This window comes from Periophthalmus magnuspinnatus, chromosome 8 (assembly GCF_009829125.3).
Source record: "Periophthalmus magnuspinnatus isolate fPerMag1 chromosome 8, fPerMag1.2.pri, whole genome shotgun sequence".
In the NCBI taxonomy this organism is placed as follows: domain Eukaryota; kingdom Metazoa; phylum Chordata; class Actinopteri; order Gobiiformes; family Gobiidae; genus Periophthalmus; species Periophthalmus magnuspinnatus.
In genome coordinates this window covers 21,799,264-21,816,350 of record NC_047133.1, presented here as the reverse complement: position 1 = coordinate 21,816,350, position 17,087 = coordinate 21,799,264, and the positions used below count along the sequence as shown (strand labels likewise).

Sequence of the window (17,087 nt, the reverse complement as noted above, 5' to 3'; positions counted from 1 at the left end):
TATAGCGATATTTTTAACCAATATTTCCTTCCAAAATAAATGTGTTTCTGAATTGAACAAATGGTATTTCTATTTAGTTTCCTTATAAAAATACATTTTAACATACATTTTCTTGTATTGAAACCACCACACTGTCTCTCAAAATACATTTACAAACAAAACATACTTTAGCTATATAGACACAAACTTTAAATTCATTCATTTATAGACTGCTCAAAAGGATCATTCAAAATGTCATTACCACAGTTCACCTCTCAGTAAATGTAAATATACTTCATATGTGATACTTTTAAGCCGTTATTCCACTCGCCTTTTACTTCTGCGTCTGAACATTTTGGAAATGGAAGACTTCCGTTTAGTTTTGGCTTTCTTTAGTCCTACACAGTGGAAATAATAATAACATATATCTTAAAAATTGAAATTAAAAAGTGAAAATGCTAATCTGAAACCAATTAATTTTGCACAATACTCACCAAGGCTTTTCATCATTTCATTCAGCTGGCGGTCTTCCTCGAATTCCCTGATTAAGAAAACAATGGTTCATATTTGGGTGCTGTTATTCAAATAGATTTTTATAATGGGACTTTTACCTGAGTCGATCTTCATCCAAACCGTCCACTATTGCGTTGCGTCCATCTACGATCTCTACCAGTCTCTGCATCAGCTGCTGTTCACGCTCCTGCTCCTCACAGGACTTTAAATGGTCTGTCAAAATCAAAGAAAACATGGACTAAACATGGATCTAAACCAGGACTAAACAAGGAGTACTTTAGGATTCACGAAGTCTAGTTTAGGAGTAAATCCAGACGCTATTGTAACGTACGACTACTGATTGTTTTCTGATGTTTTGCTCAAATACTCAAAATAAAATAATAAGATAAACTAGTTATAAAACAGGACTGAACCAGGACTAATCCACATAACCAGACTAAACTAGGACTACAGTAGATACACTTCACAACCAACCCAATTTTAATAAGGTGCAATTTACAGCTAAACTTGAACTGAACCGTGACAATACCAGGACTTAACCATATCTTAGTCCTGGTTTAGATCCGGTTCACTTTTCAAACTAGAATAGGATTAAAATATGAAATGAACTCTTGGGATGTGTTCTGATTTACACACACACACACACACACACACACATCACATCAATATTGGTCCTAAACCTCGACTAGACCAGCACCAAACCAAGTCTATATCAGGACTAAACTGGGCTCAAACCAGGACCAAACCAAGTGTGAACACGGCCTTAAGAGCCATCAAAAGTAACCGCAGTAACCTGTACCACACCGTGACAACCGCAAGATCATTTGAGGCTCTAGAATAAATTAGATTATAAAATACCTTAATACCTTACCTGGTTTTTCCAGTAATCTGCGCAGTTCTCCCTCCACACCTGGCTGCTGCTCCTCCAGCTCCAGTGTCCGCGCTCTGAGACATTTCACAGTCACACATAAAATGACAACATTACTATGCACAACAAGCCTCTGACAATCTTTATGAAACAAAATTATAAAAGCTAGAGTAAAAATAGAGTAAATAAATACATAAATAATACTATACTATCGATATTAATAACAGGATCTTGGCTTACATATAAACCAGCTCTGACTCCTTTCTGATGTACATCTGCTTCTCTCGAATGAGGTTGAACCAGTCGACCATGAGAGGGTCCATCAAGATGTCCCCTCTTCCCTCTGAAACAAAATATTCATCACAGATTTATAAAGAGAGTATCTGTCAAAAGATGCAAATAATGGACATGGTGTGGGACAATGTGCAAGTTATGACAATATGACAATGAGAGAAAGAAACAATATTAAATCAGTACTGCAATAGTAAACACACACACTGGTATCAGTACTGACACTTCATGTAACAAAACGAAATACATTTTGGAATAATGTTTGTGAAAGTTAAACATTTATTTGTGAACAATTGTCTGGGCCTTGCGAAAGATGTTAAAATAATGATATTGATATGAAGTCCAATGAGGTTCATCTCGTCTTCCGTTCATTTATTTTTATCTGAACAAAGAAGCTATTAAAATACAACTACATCGGTTATTGGCAACAACAGCAAAACAAATATCGGATATCGGTATCAACTGAAGTTCTTATTAATACCTAACAGAACCAGTTATTAATATTGATATAAAATGTATTCTTATGAGTATATTTATTGTGTAGTTTAGACATTATTAAAGGTCCTATACTACACAAAATTGACTCTTGTGAGCTTGAAGCCATTATAATGTTGTTATCTCCTCGAAAACATACCCAGAGTTGTGTTTTGTTTCATTCACACATGTTTGAGAAATTCTCTTATTAGTCTGTCTATATCTCTAAAGCGCTTCACAGTGGAGCACTTCCTGTATTACCACATGACAACACAAGGTGGAACAGAGTGTTTATGGTTTGAGAGAAGAACTTAACCTAAATATGTAGCATTTGTGTGTTAAATGTGTGCGAATGAAACAAAACACAACTCTGGATATGTTTTTGATGAGGAAACAACATTATAACATAGATCAGAATATAGCATGATATGGGCCCTTTAAATAAACACATACACTTTACTATAATTTGGTCCCATGACGACAGTGTCACTTTCCTTGACGTGTGCAGGGTAAAGGTCTGAGTAGGAGGATTGATTGCCAATGCCAATTAGTGACCTCCCAATTACAACTCATCAATCACTCCATGTTTTAGGGCTATGCAGACACACACACACACACACAAAAGAGTCCACCTGCTGCCAATACAACCAAAACAAACCAACCAAAAAACAATTCTTCAACTCCTGTCTCCAGCAGTGAGGCAGATGATGTCCTGTGTGGTGGGAATACATGTTATATTATATCTGCATGCTTTGTACCGACACATGAGACAGTGATTTAAACACAGCTGGGCCACGACGAAGTAGTAATTATAGAAAATGTCACAGTTTGAACTATAGTGTTTGGGAAAATACAGGTTAAAATGTGGGTTGTTTGAGTTAGTTTTGATTTAAGCCTCCAATGAACACAGTATTTTAAAATGGATCAAAGAAATCTCGTGAATGGCTCAGCTTTGTTTCTTAAGTAGACATAGCTACTTAAAAGCAATAAAAATAAACGATAATGTTGTTCTGAATGTATTGGGGCACATATTTCTGTACATATGTGTGTTCTTTTTAGTGATATTTATATGACGTACGTGACCCATTTTTTTTTTCTTTTTTCTATTTATATATCGGTACTTATTAAATATCATGAAAAAGTTTAACCTAATCATTTAAGTTACTGATCGTCCAAGTAATATGCAAATGTATCTGCTTATTTATGTGCTTATAGAAACCCAGTAATAAGCTCTTTATAGTTAACCTGTTTCTGCCAATACACTATGCTACTTTCCATGTACTTACTACTACTTTCCAAAAACTCCTATTACCTATCGCTTCTGCCCTGTGTCCCATTTCACATCAAACAACAAAACATGACTTCAGTATTCTGAGGAAACTGAACCAAATTTGAGACTTCCAGTTTAGAATATTGAAACAGCAGAAACACAGAGATCCGAGGGAGTAACGCGATTCGATTTCTGTCTCTAGATTTGATTTTCAGTTAAACAGTGGCTTACCTTCCTCACAGCGTCTCAGCCTCTTCTCCAGCTCCACCCCGTCCCGCTCCAGCTGGGACAGGTTTGTCTCAATGTCCTTCAGCTCTGTTTCAATCTGCTGCAGTCGGATGGCGCAAGTGTTCACCTGGTAACAACAAAGAAACACCATGAGATTTCAGATGACACTTTGGACAAGACAATATAAAGTGAAAGGCATAAATATTTCTTATAGATAAAACACAGGATAATACAAAACTTCTCAACTAACATAGGTTCACTGTCCCATTCCCAGATCAGTAGGTTATGATAGGTATGTATGGCATAAATATAGGCTAAGTAAGTAATTCAAAGTACATAAACACAACATAAAAAGATTGCTCTTGTTTTGACATGGATTATGATCTACAGTAGCTCTTAAGTTCAGAAAATAAACAACTAGAAGAAATTCACCGTGTTTCGATACACCAGAACACTACAGTATGTATGGGAAATATTATGTTTCAATATTTGTATCGTGAAATAAACACAGTTTGATTAATATTAGTATACTTTTTATGGAATTGTATCTTATTTTGCGCTTAGAAAAATGTAATCATAAAACTGTCCATATAAAAGATTTTTTGAATAAAATCCACAGCACATTATCCACAGACTTAATTGCATAATAAATCTATTAAGCAATCTTTTCAAATTCAATAATATGTTGAGTTCAAATTAATTTCTGAATTAATTTACGGTAATTTTTGTGCATTTTCCAAGTTAATTTCTTAAACAATATATATATATTTAATAATGAAAAATATCTTTACGTAAAACTGTGAAATTGCACATTTTTCTGTCTTTTCTGTACAGGCTTAACAAAGCAGTTTGCTATAGATGAAAGTACTTTTAGAGCGTTTTCATGTGTATTAATTAATGTATTAATAGAGCTCAACTTCCTATAGAGTCTGGCCTTAAAGGTAAAGAAGGCCATCACTGTAATGAACATGTATTTATCAAGCTGCTAATTAATCTCATAAGAGTCTTAATGGTGAGAACTTACAGACGGTGACCTCGTTTCGGTCTCGGGGGCGTTGGTATCTGACAAATACTTTCCCTTTTTAGCACCTAAGAGGTAGATACAACAGGATTAGACAGACCTTTCACTCTAGCTTTTCCAAAAAATCATTGTCAAATATGATTTCAACTGATTTATTCCAACACTGCAAATGAGCGCTCAAGCTACATCAACAAAATGTGTGTGTGTGTGGCTTTGATGATGACATTTAAATTATAAATCTAGAAGGAGGACCTGAAGGATTTCCATGATTGGTTTGAGCTGCAGAGCTAATAGATTCCACAGCTGGGCGCCTGGGTGGGGATTTCACAGCCGGGTGGTTCCCCAGTTTTACACCTAAAATAGGAACAGCAATATACAGTATTCAGGCAGTGGATATGAGCAGGTCTGGGCAAAATACCAAAAATATCACAGTTATTTCCCTTATATTAATGGATCAGAGTTTTCAGTTTATGTTTATTTTTAACTAAGACTTTTGTAATGATGAAGTACTTTTATTTTTGCAATCAGTGTGTCTCGGACATTTTATTCAAGCCTCATGGGACATACAATTTTGTGCTACGACAGTAAGAGGCTGATCATGTTAGTGCCATATGAACTATCTCCTGCTGGTCCCAGAGTCAGGACTAAACATGGGGAATCAGAGTTTCAGTTTTATGAAGCTAAAACCTGGAACAGTCTTCCTGAAGATGTGAGACAGGCCTCTACTTTGACAATGTTTAAATCCAGGCTCAAAACGGTTCTGTTTAGCTGTGCATACGACTGAAAGGTTTTTATTCTGCACTCTTCTCTTTTAACTTTAATTTTATGATGATTATTTATGTTTTGATTTGTTGTATTGTGATTTTAATGTCTTTCTTATTCTGTAAAGCACCAAACCACTATGTGTGAATTCAATGATGTTTGTATATGACAGATTAACTAGCACAATATTATGGGCTCAACGTTTTAACACAAATGAATAGATCTGGCTATAATCCCAACACTGGATTTGTAAAAAGGCTCAAGTATCTCATATACTTAGGTGCAAACTGCCTTCACTTACTTTTTTCTGAACCAGGGATTAAAAATGTCCACCTAGTACACATTTTACTATTACTAAATCTGTTAGTGTGTTTATGTTGAACAGATAATAAGTATCACTGTAATTTGGAGAAACAATACATTAAAATATAGTTACAGAACATTACACTATCCTTAACATATCTAATTGGAGGACTCACTCTGGTTTGAGGATGCAGGTTGATGTCTGCGTGGAGAGACAGGTGCAGGGATGAACAGAGGAATAGTTACAGGCGGCAGGACAGGTGCAGGGGCAGAGGGGGGCTTTGGGGGGCTCGCTGGGGTGCTGACAGGAGCAGCAGAGGGAAGACCAAGTTGTTCAGGAAAAGATGTAGCACCTCTGCACAAAAAAAAAATTCACCAAAATTACGTAACTGTTTTATTAGATGAACAAAACTGACTCTTCTTTTGCATGGAGGAGTGCCTGCCCCTGCTTGTTTCTATGGAAATGCTGAATTGAAATGTTCCAGCTCCAGAAAGTTACATACTGTACATCGACTGTATATATAAATGGACATTGCTAACTTGCTAGACGCTCCAAATAGGCTCCAATTTACTTTCTATTGAAAAACTGTCGCCCGTCTCTCTGTAACTGCTGCTGTGAGGCTCGTCATTTTGGTCTTAAAATGTTCATATTGACCCACTCTACATGATCCTGGTGTTTTTATCTCGCTATTGTGTCCATAAATCAAGATATGAAGCTAAACCAGCGGTGCGGGCAGGAAGGGGCGTTACTTTCAACAGCCTCGCTCCTGATTGGCTCATTGGTTGCTATGATACTGGCGGTCAGAATTCTAAATATGATACTCTGCTCCAAATTCGCTCCTACATCCGTTCTAGCCACAATGAGCTTCATTTGACTAAAACTGGACTCTATGGGTGACGTCACACTCCCTTAGTCTACTTTTTTATACAGTCTATGATCAGAAATAGAAAAGAAAACTTACTTTATTCCTGGATCAGATGTCACAGGTTTGATCTGTACTTGCCCCTCACCAGATGCACCTGCACACACAAGAAAAGGAAAGTTTAATATTACAATAACTTGACTAATGAACACATCCACATCTGTCACGCTGTGTGCGCTTGTGCCTTTAAGCATCAGCTCCAGTACGATCATAAACAGCTCTGTCCCCTGGCTCTTTATGTCACAGTTACCTGTTGTTTGTTTAGTGGAGACTGTTCATTATCCAGTCTGTCACAACAACGCGCTAAAGGAGCTCATTCTCGCCTCACAGCTGCAAACAACTCACACATGTGTTTTAATGTCAAAATACTGTGAAAAGTAATTAAGGCTGATACCTGCCAATTCTATTTATGTGTAAGTGATAGAAATGTAAATGTTCTATGGAGAGTTTAAGCCGTTTGTAAATAGAGTCGAAATAGGCTTGGGACATCATACATTTTCAATATGACGACCTAATTCGTTTATATCACAATTTCTATTAGTGTGTATGAGGCAGAGTATTGGATGTGGTGGTCCCAGAAGGTAAAAACAACACAAAGACCCCAAACGTTTGTTAAAAATAATAAAAAAATATATATGTCAGCTCCCTTTTTGTTTATTTAGCCAAACTGATAACTGATCATATGGAAAGAGAAGACATTTATAGCAACATATCCAGTTTTCCTGTTAACTTTGTCCTTTAAGCCTTTATCATGCAACACAATTGGATCTGTATTGCTGTGATCGACAGCTGTTTCACACTTTGAGCACACTATCACACTTATATTGCATATTTGCACTATAGTTGGTTTTCTATAATGTGATGATGTGATACTCCCAGATGGAGGAGTCAAGAGCCAGTTTTTCTTACTGATTACATTATCCTTTGCCATGATATATCCAAAAGGTTAATGCACAAATGTTGAGTTTGATCATTTCTATTAGTAATTAGACCCAAGATCTCGCTGTATTACAACTGAAACCTGCATTTGAACAATATTAATAATTATGTCCCCATCTGTACTAAATATGATTGGTCTATACAATGCTGTGAAACCCAGCAATACCTGACTGTTTGTTCAATAAGGTTGAACAAACAAAGGTTGTTCTTGCGTTAATTAATTTTAACAGCTTCTTTTTTCGGACCATGGTTTATTTTGTTTTCATACCTGACAGTTTCGACTGCTCACTAGCGGTTTTCCTCAAAGTGGTCACATGATGTGTCCAGTCAGCTATGGTGCTGCCTCCGCCAGTAGGAAGACAGCGCCTAAACCTGTTTAAATCAGCTGACCAAACACGTCACTGCAACATCATGTGACCACTCTGAGGAAGAGCGCTAGTGAGCAGTCGAAACTGTTAGGTATGAAAACAAACTAAATGTTGATCTGAAAAATCCATTAAAATAGTACCTGATTGTTGTATTTGTATAAGTTCGTTTTTACCTCCTTTTCCCCCTCCTCTTCTGTATATGCATTGTTTTCATATGTTCAGTGCTGCAGAACTAATTTCCCCTGGTGGGACCATAAAGAACTTGAACTTGTGATTTCAGTCGTATTTTGGATAGACTGGTGGTACACAAGTATGTGTATTGTATGTGTTATACAAGTGCAACTACAGTATTGCTTTTTCCCACTGCTTTCACTGGGAACAAACTGTTTATGTCTTATGACCTCCTGCCCCAGATTCCTAATTTTTCCTATTTATTCTAGACTGGCTCTTTCTTTTGTTTGGTACTTTGGTAATTTTATGAAAGTTTCTGTAATCATCCAATAACAACCCAAGCTCAACAAACAATACGCACGCCTGACCAGCTTTCCCCACATGGGCCTTTCTAATTGAAGAAATTCTATTTAAAAAGTCGCTTTCCCAATTATACTATTTGCAAAGTGTCAGGAAAATTACAGATTCATTTTGCACCTGTCCAGGGAGAATGACAGTCCCACTCCCAAAGTTTATTAGGGACTCTGGGGCTGGAATGGAAATGTCAAAAACGTCATGCTAGATTCACCAACTGTGTAAATGGGCCACGGACAACAAAAGAGCTTTGTCGTCTAGGAATGAGAAAGACAAAGAGAGGGACTGGTGGATTTTGGCTCTTGTTCAAATCGCAAATCAAACAGGAGTGAGTTGAGTTGCTCTCACGTTTGGCGTTGCTGTGTACACTGGTAGAGCTGGTGTTGTTATGGTGAAGGGTCTCTGGGTTTGGTGATGGCTCGTAGTTTGTGGGAGCGGTGCACAGCGAGGCCTTCCTGGGTCCTGATGGGTCTTGGAGGCAGAGGTCCGGTCTCAAACTGAAGTCTTCGCTGGGATTTGGCTCATCTCCAAATCTGAGAATAAAGGTTATCTCATAATCCATAAATATATATATCTATATATCTAAATGCGATTTTTCTAATAAGCATTGTAATTGTATTTGCGATTTATGTTCGGAGGACCTATTTTAACACATCCAGGACAATTAGCATTTCAGAGAGGACATATGCTCAAAGAATACTAACATAAATAATATAAAATTGTAATCTTACTGGACTGTAATACATATGAATTCTTACACTCCTCCTACAAAATCTTAAATCTTATTCTTTATGAAATGTGAAAATATTCCTAGGTCAAAGTCAAGTTATTAACAGGTAATAAAAAACCATAATAAAAAATATTATAAAACAAGATTAATACAATTTAGATGTATGACAGGTGCAACACTATGAAGCTGCAAGTCTTGGCTCCTGCTAGATCAGAAATGGCTCCACAGACTTTCACCAAATCCATATGTACATTACAATACAATTTGTGAGAGGAAATATAATAGGACTTAACACTGTAGTCTGGAAAGTGAAATGTCTTACCTTCTATCTGCTGATCTTATGGTGAATGGTCTTTTGTTGTTATTGTTACAGTTTTGCTCAGCGAGTCGCCTCACCACCGCTGGTTTAACTTTGCTCTGGTCTGCTTCAGATTTGAGTGGGACCTTTACTCTTTCTGGAAAACTGGACGGTCCTGTTGGTTTACTGTTGCTTGGTGAAGAATCTGCAGGATTTTGGAAAAACTTCTGCCTTGCTGCTTGGGTCCTTTGAGCTGAGGTGGTCCATGATGTTGACGGGGGAGAGGAGGGAGAGGAGTGAGAGGAGGGAGAGGAGGGAGAGGAGGCACTGGAGGCAGGGGTAATAGGACTGACAGATTTCGGGGCAGAGTTGACCGGAGAGCAGAGCACAGATGAGGGGCGTGGAGGGGTGGGTGGTTTTTGGCGAACAGCTGAAGATCCAGCTCCAGTTTTGGTCCCAGATTTACCTGAAGGCTGAATGCTCTGATGGGACTTACAAATAAAAGAGTCAGGCTCCTTCCCTGGTCTGTAGCCTCCTGTGTGGAGCACGCTGGAGCATTCACTGCATCTAGATTAGTAAGATTAGTTAAGATTAGTAAAATATTTGTCTAACATAAAATCCACCAATACATCATATTTCCGTATTTCAAAGTGTTTTAAAGAAGACCTATTGAGATGGTGTCTGCTATAAAGTTAAAATCTATATCACTCATGGATCATTATGTTATAATTTGTACATTTTAAATCGCAATATTAATCTAAACGACTTAATAAAAGAAACAAATCTGCTGAAAACTGCTGTGTCCAATGAGAGTCGCCGTCGCCGTAAACGTCATCCCAACAAAGACCCGTGACGCTGCCGGCGCCCTCTATGGATAACTGCACATCACACACGTAGCAGATTTCTTTTCATTTGTACCAAAACGACTATGCAACGCTTCCGAATCCTACGCATATCAACGACTGAGAAAATTAAATTGTAGAATGAAGTAAGTACAGAGCAGTAGGTGTATACTGGTGTTGATTAGCAAAATGGCGTTTTGAAAATAAGCGATTAAAGATTGCTCAAACACGCACGAATCACTCCAGATACAACTCAAGAGAGAGTAAATGAGAAGGGGAAACAACTATAACATCAGTGGATTTTGCAGAATAGTCTGCTGCACTCTAAAATTACTAAAACCCTAGAGAGTATGAAATCCAACAGTATTTCAGATTTACATATTTCACAATAGGTGATTATTTTTTTTATATGACTTTGGTATGTGGGGTTCTGGGAAAGACTAAGCAATGACTTAATTTCAGTCCTTATGTAATTAAAATGTATTGTATTCTTGTATATAGACTTGTATTTGGAAGAGTCATTTAAATATACAATGTGTCTTGATTCTGTTTAAGTTACATTTATGCCATTAAAAAAAGTATACATTGTTTGGTTAAAAGGGAGTCATTCGTGTTGGCTGAAGTGTGAAAAAAGCTTTTAGATTTGCTGAAATAAACACAGGCTAATAACATCGTACTTGAAGCAGCTCCTGTGGTAGAGTTTGCCCTCCACAAAGTGCCTCTGGACCAGATGGACGTGGTTTTTGCAGGCGGCACATTTACTGTTCAGAGTCCCAGTTTTGTTGGCATTTTCTGTCAGAACTGCCTTCTGTGAATGAAAACCATGTGATTAATATACAGTGTGTAATTAATAATCCACAGCCCCTGTCCTCATTTTACCTGAGCACCATCACTGGGCGTCTTGGGTGAACTTTGACCTGGATGTTTGGGAGGTGTCCGATTCTCAATGGCTTTTTTTGACACAAAGTTTTTGGCAACAACAGGCAGATTTCTTTTGGACGGCTCTTCCTTGGAGCCCTCTGCTGGCCTTTTTACACCTCCACCTGCAGAGAACAAATGTCTTCAAATACTAAATAAATGGTAAAATGAGCGCACAGACACTGGGGACAAGGTGGGTTAAGTGTGTTGCCCAAAGACACAACAACAGCATTCATCTGTGGAAGTTGGAATCGCAGTGGGTCAATGGATCTGACCCCTCAAACAATGCCATTTATCTTTCAACTTAAAAATAAATAAATAAATAAATAAATAAATAAATAAATAATAATAATAATAATAATAATAATAATAATAATAATAATAATAATAATAATAATAATAATAATAATAATAATAATAATAAATACTACATAATAAAAACAGATCACTTTTTATATCAACCCTTACACAATAATGAGATATTTATATATAATGGTTGAATATTTCATTTACATACTTATTCTGATTATGAGTCATAGATAGAGACCCATTTACTTAGGGCCTTAGGCGGGGTACAGCCTGGACCCTGGTAGTATTCTTTATTCTATTTAAGTACATTAAACTAAAGAATATAAACTCACTAGGAGGTTGGCCCCTGAAGTAGTTGTAATACTGGGAGACATAGGTCAGGATGCTGAGCCTGTCTGGGACCCTCAGAGCCACCATGTCCTCTGCATCCAACAGCGCCGGGATGCCCAACTTCTCCTCAGCTATTTGGAAAGCCTTTTGGAAAATAGAAAAAAAATATATTACGCTTTTGTTATTTTTGCATTACACAGCCTGGCAACACAAGGAACACAACATGCAGACAAAGTGGTTAAGAAAATGTTTTAGAGGATCAACATCTTAAGTAAGTAAATATGTAGAGTAATGTGTGGAACAAACTAAAGTAGAGTACTGTCTTATAAATTATAATGAAATATGATTGGTGGCAAAGTTGTGTGTGCGTGTAGGCCGTACACTGTATATATGATTTATTTTATGGTGTAGGCTCTGTCATGATAACAAATTTTGAAGCATGATATGTGGTTACAAAGAGTCCAGTGCTTAGTGAGAGAAAGCACTGAGGTTCTTTTTGTTCAAATTAGCAAAATTAAAATATTCAATTAGGAAAATTAACAGTTTTGCAAAAGTATTTATTGACAGTGTAGTTATAATACAGTGATACTTTTAGCTTTAGTACATAATGGTCAAAGGGGGCAGTAAATTACACGTGTTAAAGCAGCTACACAATACAAAGTGCTTTAAATAGAGTCTCTGTGAGTGACTCTGGAGGGTCTGAAAGGCCACGGCACTGAATGGAAAACTTCCTGTCGACCAACGAGGGCAAGAGTGAGGAGGAGGAGAGAGGAAGAGAGAGAGAGACACGGGGAGGGAAAGATAGAGAGGGGAGAGACCTATGAGGGCAAGTGTGAGGGGCAGGAGAGAGGAAGAGAGAGAGACACAGAGGGAAAGAGAGAGAGGGGAGAGACCTATGAGGGCAAGTGTGAGGGGCAGGAGAGAGGAAGAGAGAGAGACACGGGGAGGGAAAGAGAGAGAGGGGAGAGACCTATGAGGGCAAGTGTGAGGGGCAGGAGAGAGGAAGAAAGAGAGAGCCAGGGAGAGAAAGAGAGAGAGGGGGAGAGACCTATGAAGACAAGAGTGAGGGAGAGAGAGAAAGAGCGAGAGAGAAAGAAAAAGAGAGAGGGCAAGAGTGAAGGGGAGGAAAGAGAAAGAGAAAGGGGGGGCAATGAGGGCAAGAGTAAAAGGAGGGAGAGAAAGAGAGAGAGGGCAAGAGTGAAGAGGAGGAAAGAGAAAGAGAGGGGGGAGAGACCAATGAGGGCAAGGGTGAAGGGGAGGAGAGAGGAAGAGAGAGAGAGAGAGACGGGGAGGGAAAGAGGGGGGGGGGGCCAATGACGGCAAGAATGAAGGGCAGGAGAGAGGAAGAGAGAGAGACACGGAAGGAAAGAGAGAGGGGGGAGAGACCAATGAGGGCAAGTGTGAGGGGCAGGAGAGAGGAAGAGAGAGAGACACGGAAGGAAAGAGAGAGAGGAGAGACCTATGAGGGCAAGAGTGAGGGGCAGGAGAGAGGAAGAGAGAGAGACACGGAGGGAAAGAGAGAGAGGGGGAGAGACCTATGAAGACAACAGTGAGGGAGAGAGAGAAAGAGCAAGAGAGAAAGAAAGTGAGAGAGGGCAAGAGTGAAGAGGAGGAAAGAGAATGAGAGAGGGGGGGAAGAGACCAATGAGGGCAAGGGTGAGGGGGAGGAGAGAGGAAGAGAGAGAGACACGGAAGGAAAGAGAGAGGGGGGAGAGACCAATGAGGGCAAGAGTGAGGGGGAGGAGAAAGGAAGGGAGAGAGAGAAAGAGGGGGGAGAGAGAGAGGCCAAAGAGGGCAAACGTGAAGGAGAGAGAGGGAGAGAGTGGAAGAGGCCAATGAGGGCAAGTGTGAGAGAGGAAGAGAGAGAGAAGAAGAGGCCAATGAAGGCAAGTGTGAGGGAGCACAAGAGAGAGAGAGGATAAGAGTGAGGGACAGAGAGGGGAAGAGAGGGAGAGAGGGAAAGAGACCCATGAGGGCAAAAGTGTGAGAGCAAGCACACACAACAGAGATTGAGAGAGAGTGAGAGCAAGAGAGAGAGAGAGAAAAACAGAGAGACGGGGTAGATGAAGGAGAGTGTAAGAGAGAGGAAGAGATCGAAGGGATGTTGTAGGGAGAGAGAAGAGACAGACAGAAAGAGAGAGGGAATGAGAGGAAGGTGAGAAGTAGAAATGAGAAGAGATAGAAGAAATTAGGGAAAGGAGAGAGAGATGAAGGGAGAGAGAAGACAGAGATTGAGAAAGAGAGAGAGGAAAATATAGAAGAAATGAGGGAGAGGAAAGAGAGAAAGAGATGGTGGGGCACAGAGAGTGAGAGAGTGATAAAGAGATAGAGGAGATGAGGGAGGGAGAGAGAAGAGATAGAGAGCCAGGGAAAGAGAAAGGGAGCAAGAGAGGGGGGGGGGGTGAGAGACATAGAGGCAGAGAGCGGAAGAGACAGAAGAAATGAGGGAGAGAGATAAACAGGCAGAGAGAGAGGGGGAGGTGGGGGGACAGAGAGGGAGAGAGAGGGGATGAGGGAAGGAAGGAGAGAGAAGAGACAGAGAGACAGCACAAGAGAAAAAGAGAGCGTGAGAAAGAGAGAGGGAGCGAGACAGAAGAGGGTGAGAGAGGAAGAGATAGAAGAAATGAGGGAGAGGAGAGAAGTAGAGAGAGGAAGACAGTAAGGGAGCGAGGCAGGATACCGGTGTATTGTTCTCTCTCAGCCCTCACGCTCATTAAATGTACAGCTGCTGAAATGCCAGCTCCAAAAGAAAATCCGGTTTTGCTTAAGACCAGTTCTAATTTGGGTTACAGTGACATAAGCAGTACATTTGACACGATTCATAAAATATACAGGAGGATAAGTTACCCAAGTGTCACGTTTCTATACTGGGAGCTTCTTCAGCATTTGACCAAACCTGAACCTGAATCAAGATCGCACCCACTGACCACAAGCCGGGTTTAAAGTTCGTTTTGTACTTGGAGTAGTTTACAATAGAGTGCCTTCCAGTACAATGTCAGTATAGAGTGACCAGTGACAACAGGCCTCATTCAAAATAAATAGCCATGAGACGCAGTGAGGACGGTAGCTGTTTATACACTCTGAATTGTCTAAAATAACAGGGGAGTTGTGTATATACTGTTGTGTACGTACTGTCAGGAAGCTGCGGAAATAGGGAAAATAATATAAATGTCCAGATTGGGAAGTATAGGTCATGCAAGGGTTAACAACATAAATGAGGTCACATAGATGGCAAGGCAGGAAAACATAACTTAAACAGCGATGTCATCTGGAAAAAATCTATTTTTTAGTCCCATATGGCAGTGTAAGTAAACAACTAATATTTTGTGTGTATTTTAATTCAGATGGCAGACAGTCTGTCATTTTAAACTGAGTTGAATTTACACAATGTATTCAGTAAAACCTTTGTGAAACGTTTTGTTGCCAGATACCTTCATATTCTGAGCTAAATATTGAACCTACTGTACAAATGCCACCGTATACCAAGTATTTTGGGCTTACAATAACGATGCTAGATTTACACGCTAGATTTTGGATCTTAAATTAAGACATTTGTTAATTTTACAAGTTTGACATCTCACCAGTCTGTTGTTCTCAAACACATCCTCCTTCTTCAGTGACTCAAAATCTCTGCGAATAGAACAAAGTGATGATTTTTATTACTGACAAGAGCACAACGGGAAAGAAAGCTTATAGAATCACTATTTCATCTTCATGTATAGCGTTATGTTTAACTGTGTCACCCAGTATTATCTGACAACCTACAAAGACTATTAATGAATAAAAAGATACACTATGCAACTTTTCTCTAACTGTCTCTATAGATATTACTGTTATGTTCATTACACTTATCTCACTTGCATTTATACAGTTATATGAGTGATATATCAGCTTGCCTGCGCACAGATCTGAGCAGTAACTTGGCCTGGCTCATGTCACTGGCGTTTAATAATAAGTTTAAAGCCATAGTGTGGGATATTCTCAGCAAAGCACTAACATGAAGGTGGATCCTGAACCAAAAAAGTTCCATAGCGCCCAGGTAAAGTGATTAATGAGCTGAAACCATGGAAAAATAAATACAGTTACACATATTTTCTTAATTCTCTCTCATTACATCATAATTAAGGGACCACTAAAAATACTTCAAGTTCAACAAGTGGCGAAATGGAGATCTGACCTGGTTTACTTTACGCAGCTGTATTTTGGTGAATTACTTACATCAAATCCGGCCTGTACTTGTGTATGAGCGCGCAGAAAGCCATGCCGTTCCTAAAAGACGTGGTCATATTCGTAATAGCCACATCCCTGTATCCATCACACTGAGTTTTGCACCACTGCTCCAAGGCTTTGATGGCGGCCATTGTCCAGCAAACCCCCGTGCGCGCGAGACACACTGTTGGCAAAGAGGAGCAACAAGCACCGAAAAGTCCCGTAAACGACTGGCAAGGAGGTGTAAGGAAGACAACACGAGCGCGGGCAGACTGCGGGGGGCTGACCGTGAACTGCGCCGGTGCAGCTGCGTCCTGCTTCCGCCTGGCACGTGCGTGACTGCCCGCGCGCTGTGGACGCAGGAGCCGCGCGCTGGTGTGAGTTTCCCCCGCTCATATTTACTCTAATTAAGTCACGCACTCAACGATGGAGAAGATACTGCGGAATGAATAGTGAGTGCCATTTATTATATATGCTGGTACGTTAAAGTTTATTCGGGGATAAAAGGGGATTAAAGGCGCACTGTGGAACTTTTCAGGTGGAGGGTCAGCACATGCTTCAGGTGAGATAGTCTATTATTGCTTTGTCTGGATATTTGCTCGATATTCCATAAATCTATCTATCTCCATGGGTTCAAGCAAGTGACATCACCAGGTCAAGTTACAGGTCAGATCTGTGGGGATGTGAGCCCACTAGGTTACTTTTGTTTTTGTTTTTTTTTTGTTTTTTTTTAACAATTCAATAAATAGAAGATAAATGTTTTGTTATAGGCTACTATGGAAAATTTGATGGAAAGCAAATACACCTTCATAGAGACAAGCATCAGATTGAGCCCTGATTACAAAAGTTGGGCAAGCTTAAAGGTTCCTTGTTACTTTATTTTCAGATCTATGTTATAATGTTGTTTCCTCATCACAAACAGACCTGGAGTTGTGTTTTGTTTCATTCACAAATGTTTAACTCACAAACCCTACCTACATATTTAGG

At 39.4% G+C, this 17,087-nt stretch overlaps 1 protein-coding gene across 2 annotated transcripts; it reads right to left on the bottom strand.

Annotated features, from left to right (window-relative positions):
- Window positions 1–297: 297 nt before the first annotated feature.
- On the bottom strand, window positions 298–16,311 carry micall2a (mical-like 2a). Of its 2 annotated transcripts, none has more exons than XM_033971657.2 (17): window positions 16,110–16,311; window positions 15,473–15,521; window positions 11,894–12,035; window positions 11,214–11,377; window positions 11,012–11,142; window positions 9,517–10,059; window positions 8,813–8,997; window positions 6,672–6,729; window positions 5,886–6,064; window positions 4,897–4,998; window positions 4,648–4,712; window positions 3,627–3,750; window positions 1,601–1,703; window positions 1,364–1,437; window positions 591–705; window positions 474–520; window positions 298–377 (listed from the first exon to the last, which is right to left on the bottom strand). In XM_033971657.2, the coding sequence occupies exons 1-17, from the start codon at window positions 16,250–16,252 to the stop codon at window positions 298–300; spliced, it is 2,304 nt and encodes a 767-aa protein (XP_033827548.1). In that variant the 5' UTR covers window positions 16,253–16,311. The 2 variants fall into 2 exon arrangements, with proteins under 2 accessions (XP_033827548.1, XP_055079627.1); XM_055223652.1 differs by having other exon boundaries at window positions 3,627–3,744.
- Between the last annotated feature and the right edge of the window lie 776 nt (window positions 16,312–17,087).

Coding starts and splice junctions, on each gene's coding strand:
- micall2a (XM_033971657.2), bottom strand. CDS start 16,252: ATGGCCGCCATCAAAGCCTTGGAGCAGTGGTGCAAAACTCAGTGTGAT. Junction 6,730..8,812: donor TGTACACAGCAACGCCAAAC/GTGAGAGCAACT, acceptor TTGTGTGTGCAG/GTGCATCTGGTGAGGGGCAA. Junction 1,438..1,600: donor GAGTCAGAGCTGGTTTATAT/GTAAGCCAAGAT, acceptor GAAATGTCTCAG/AGCGCGGACACTGGAGCTGG.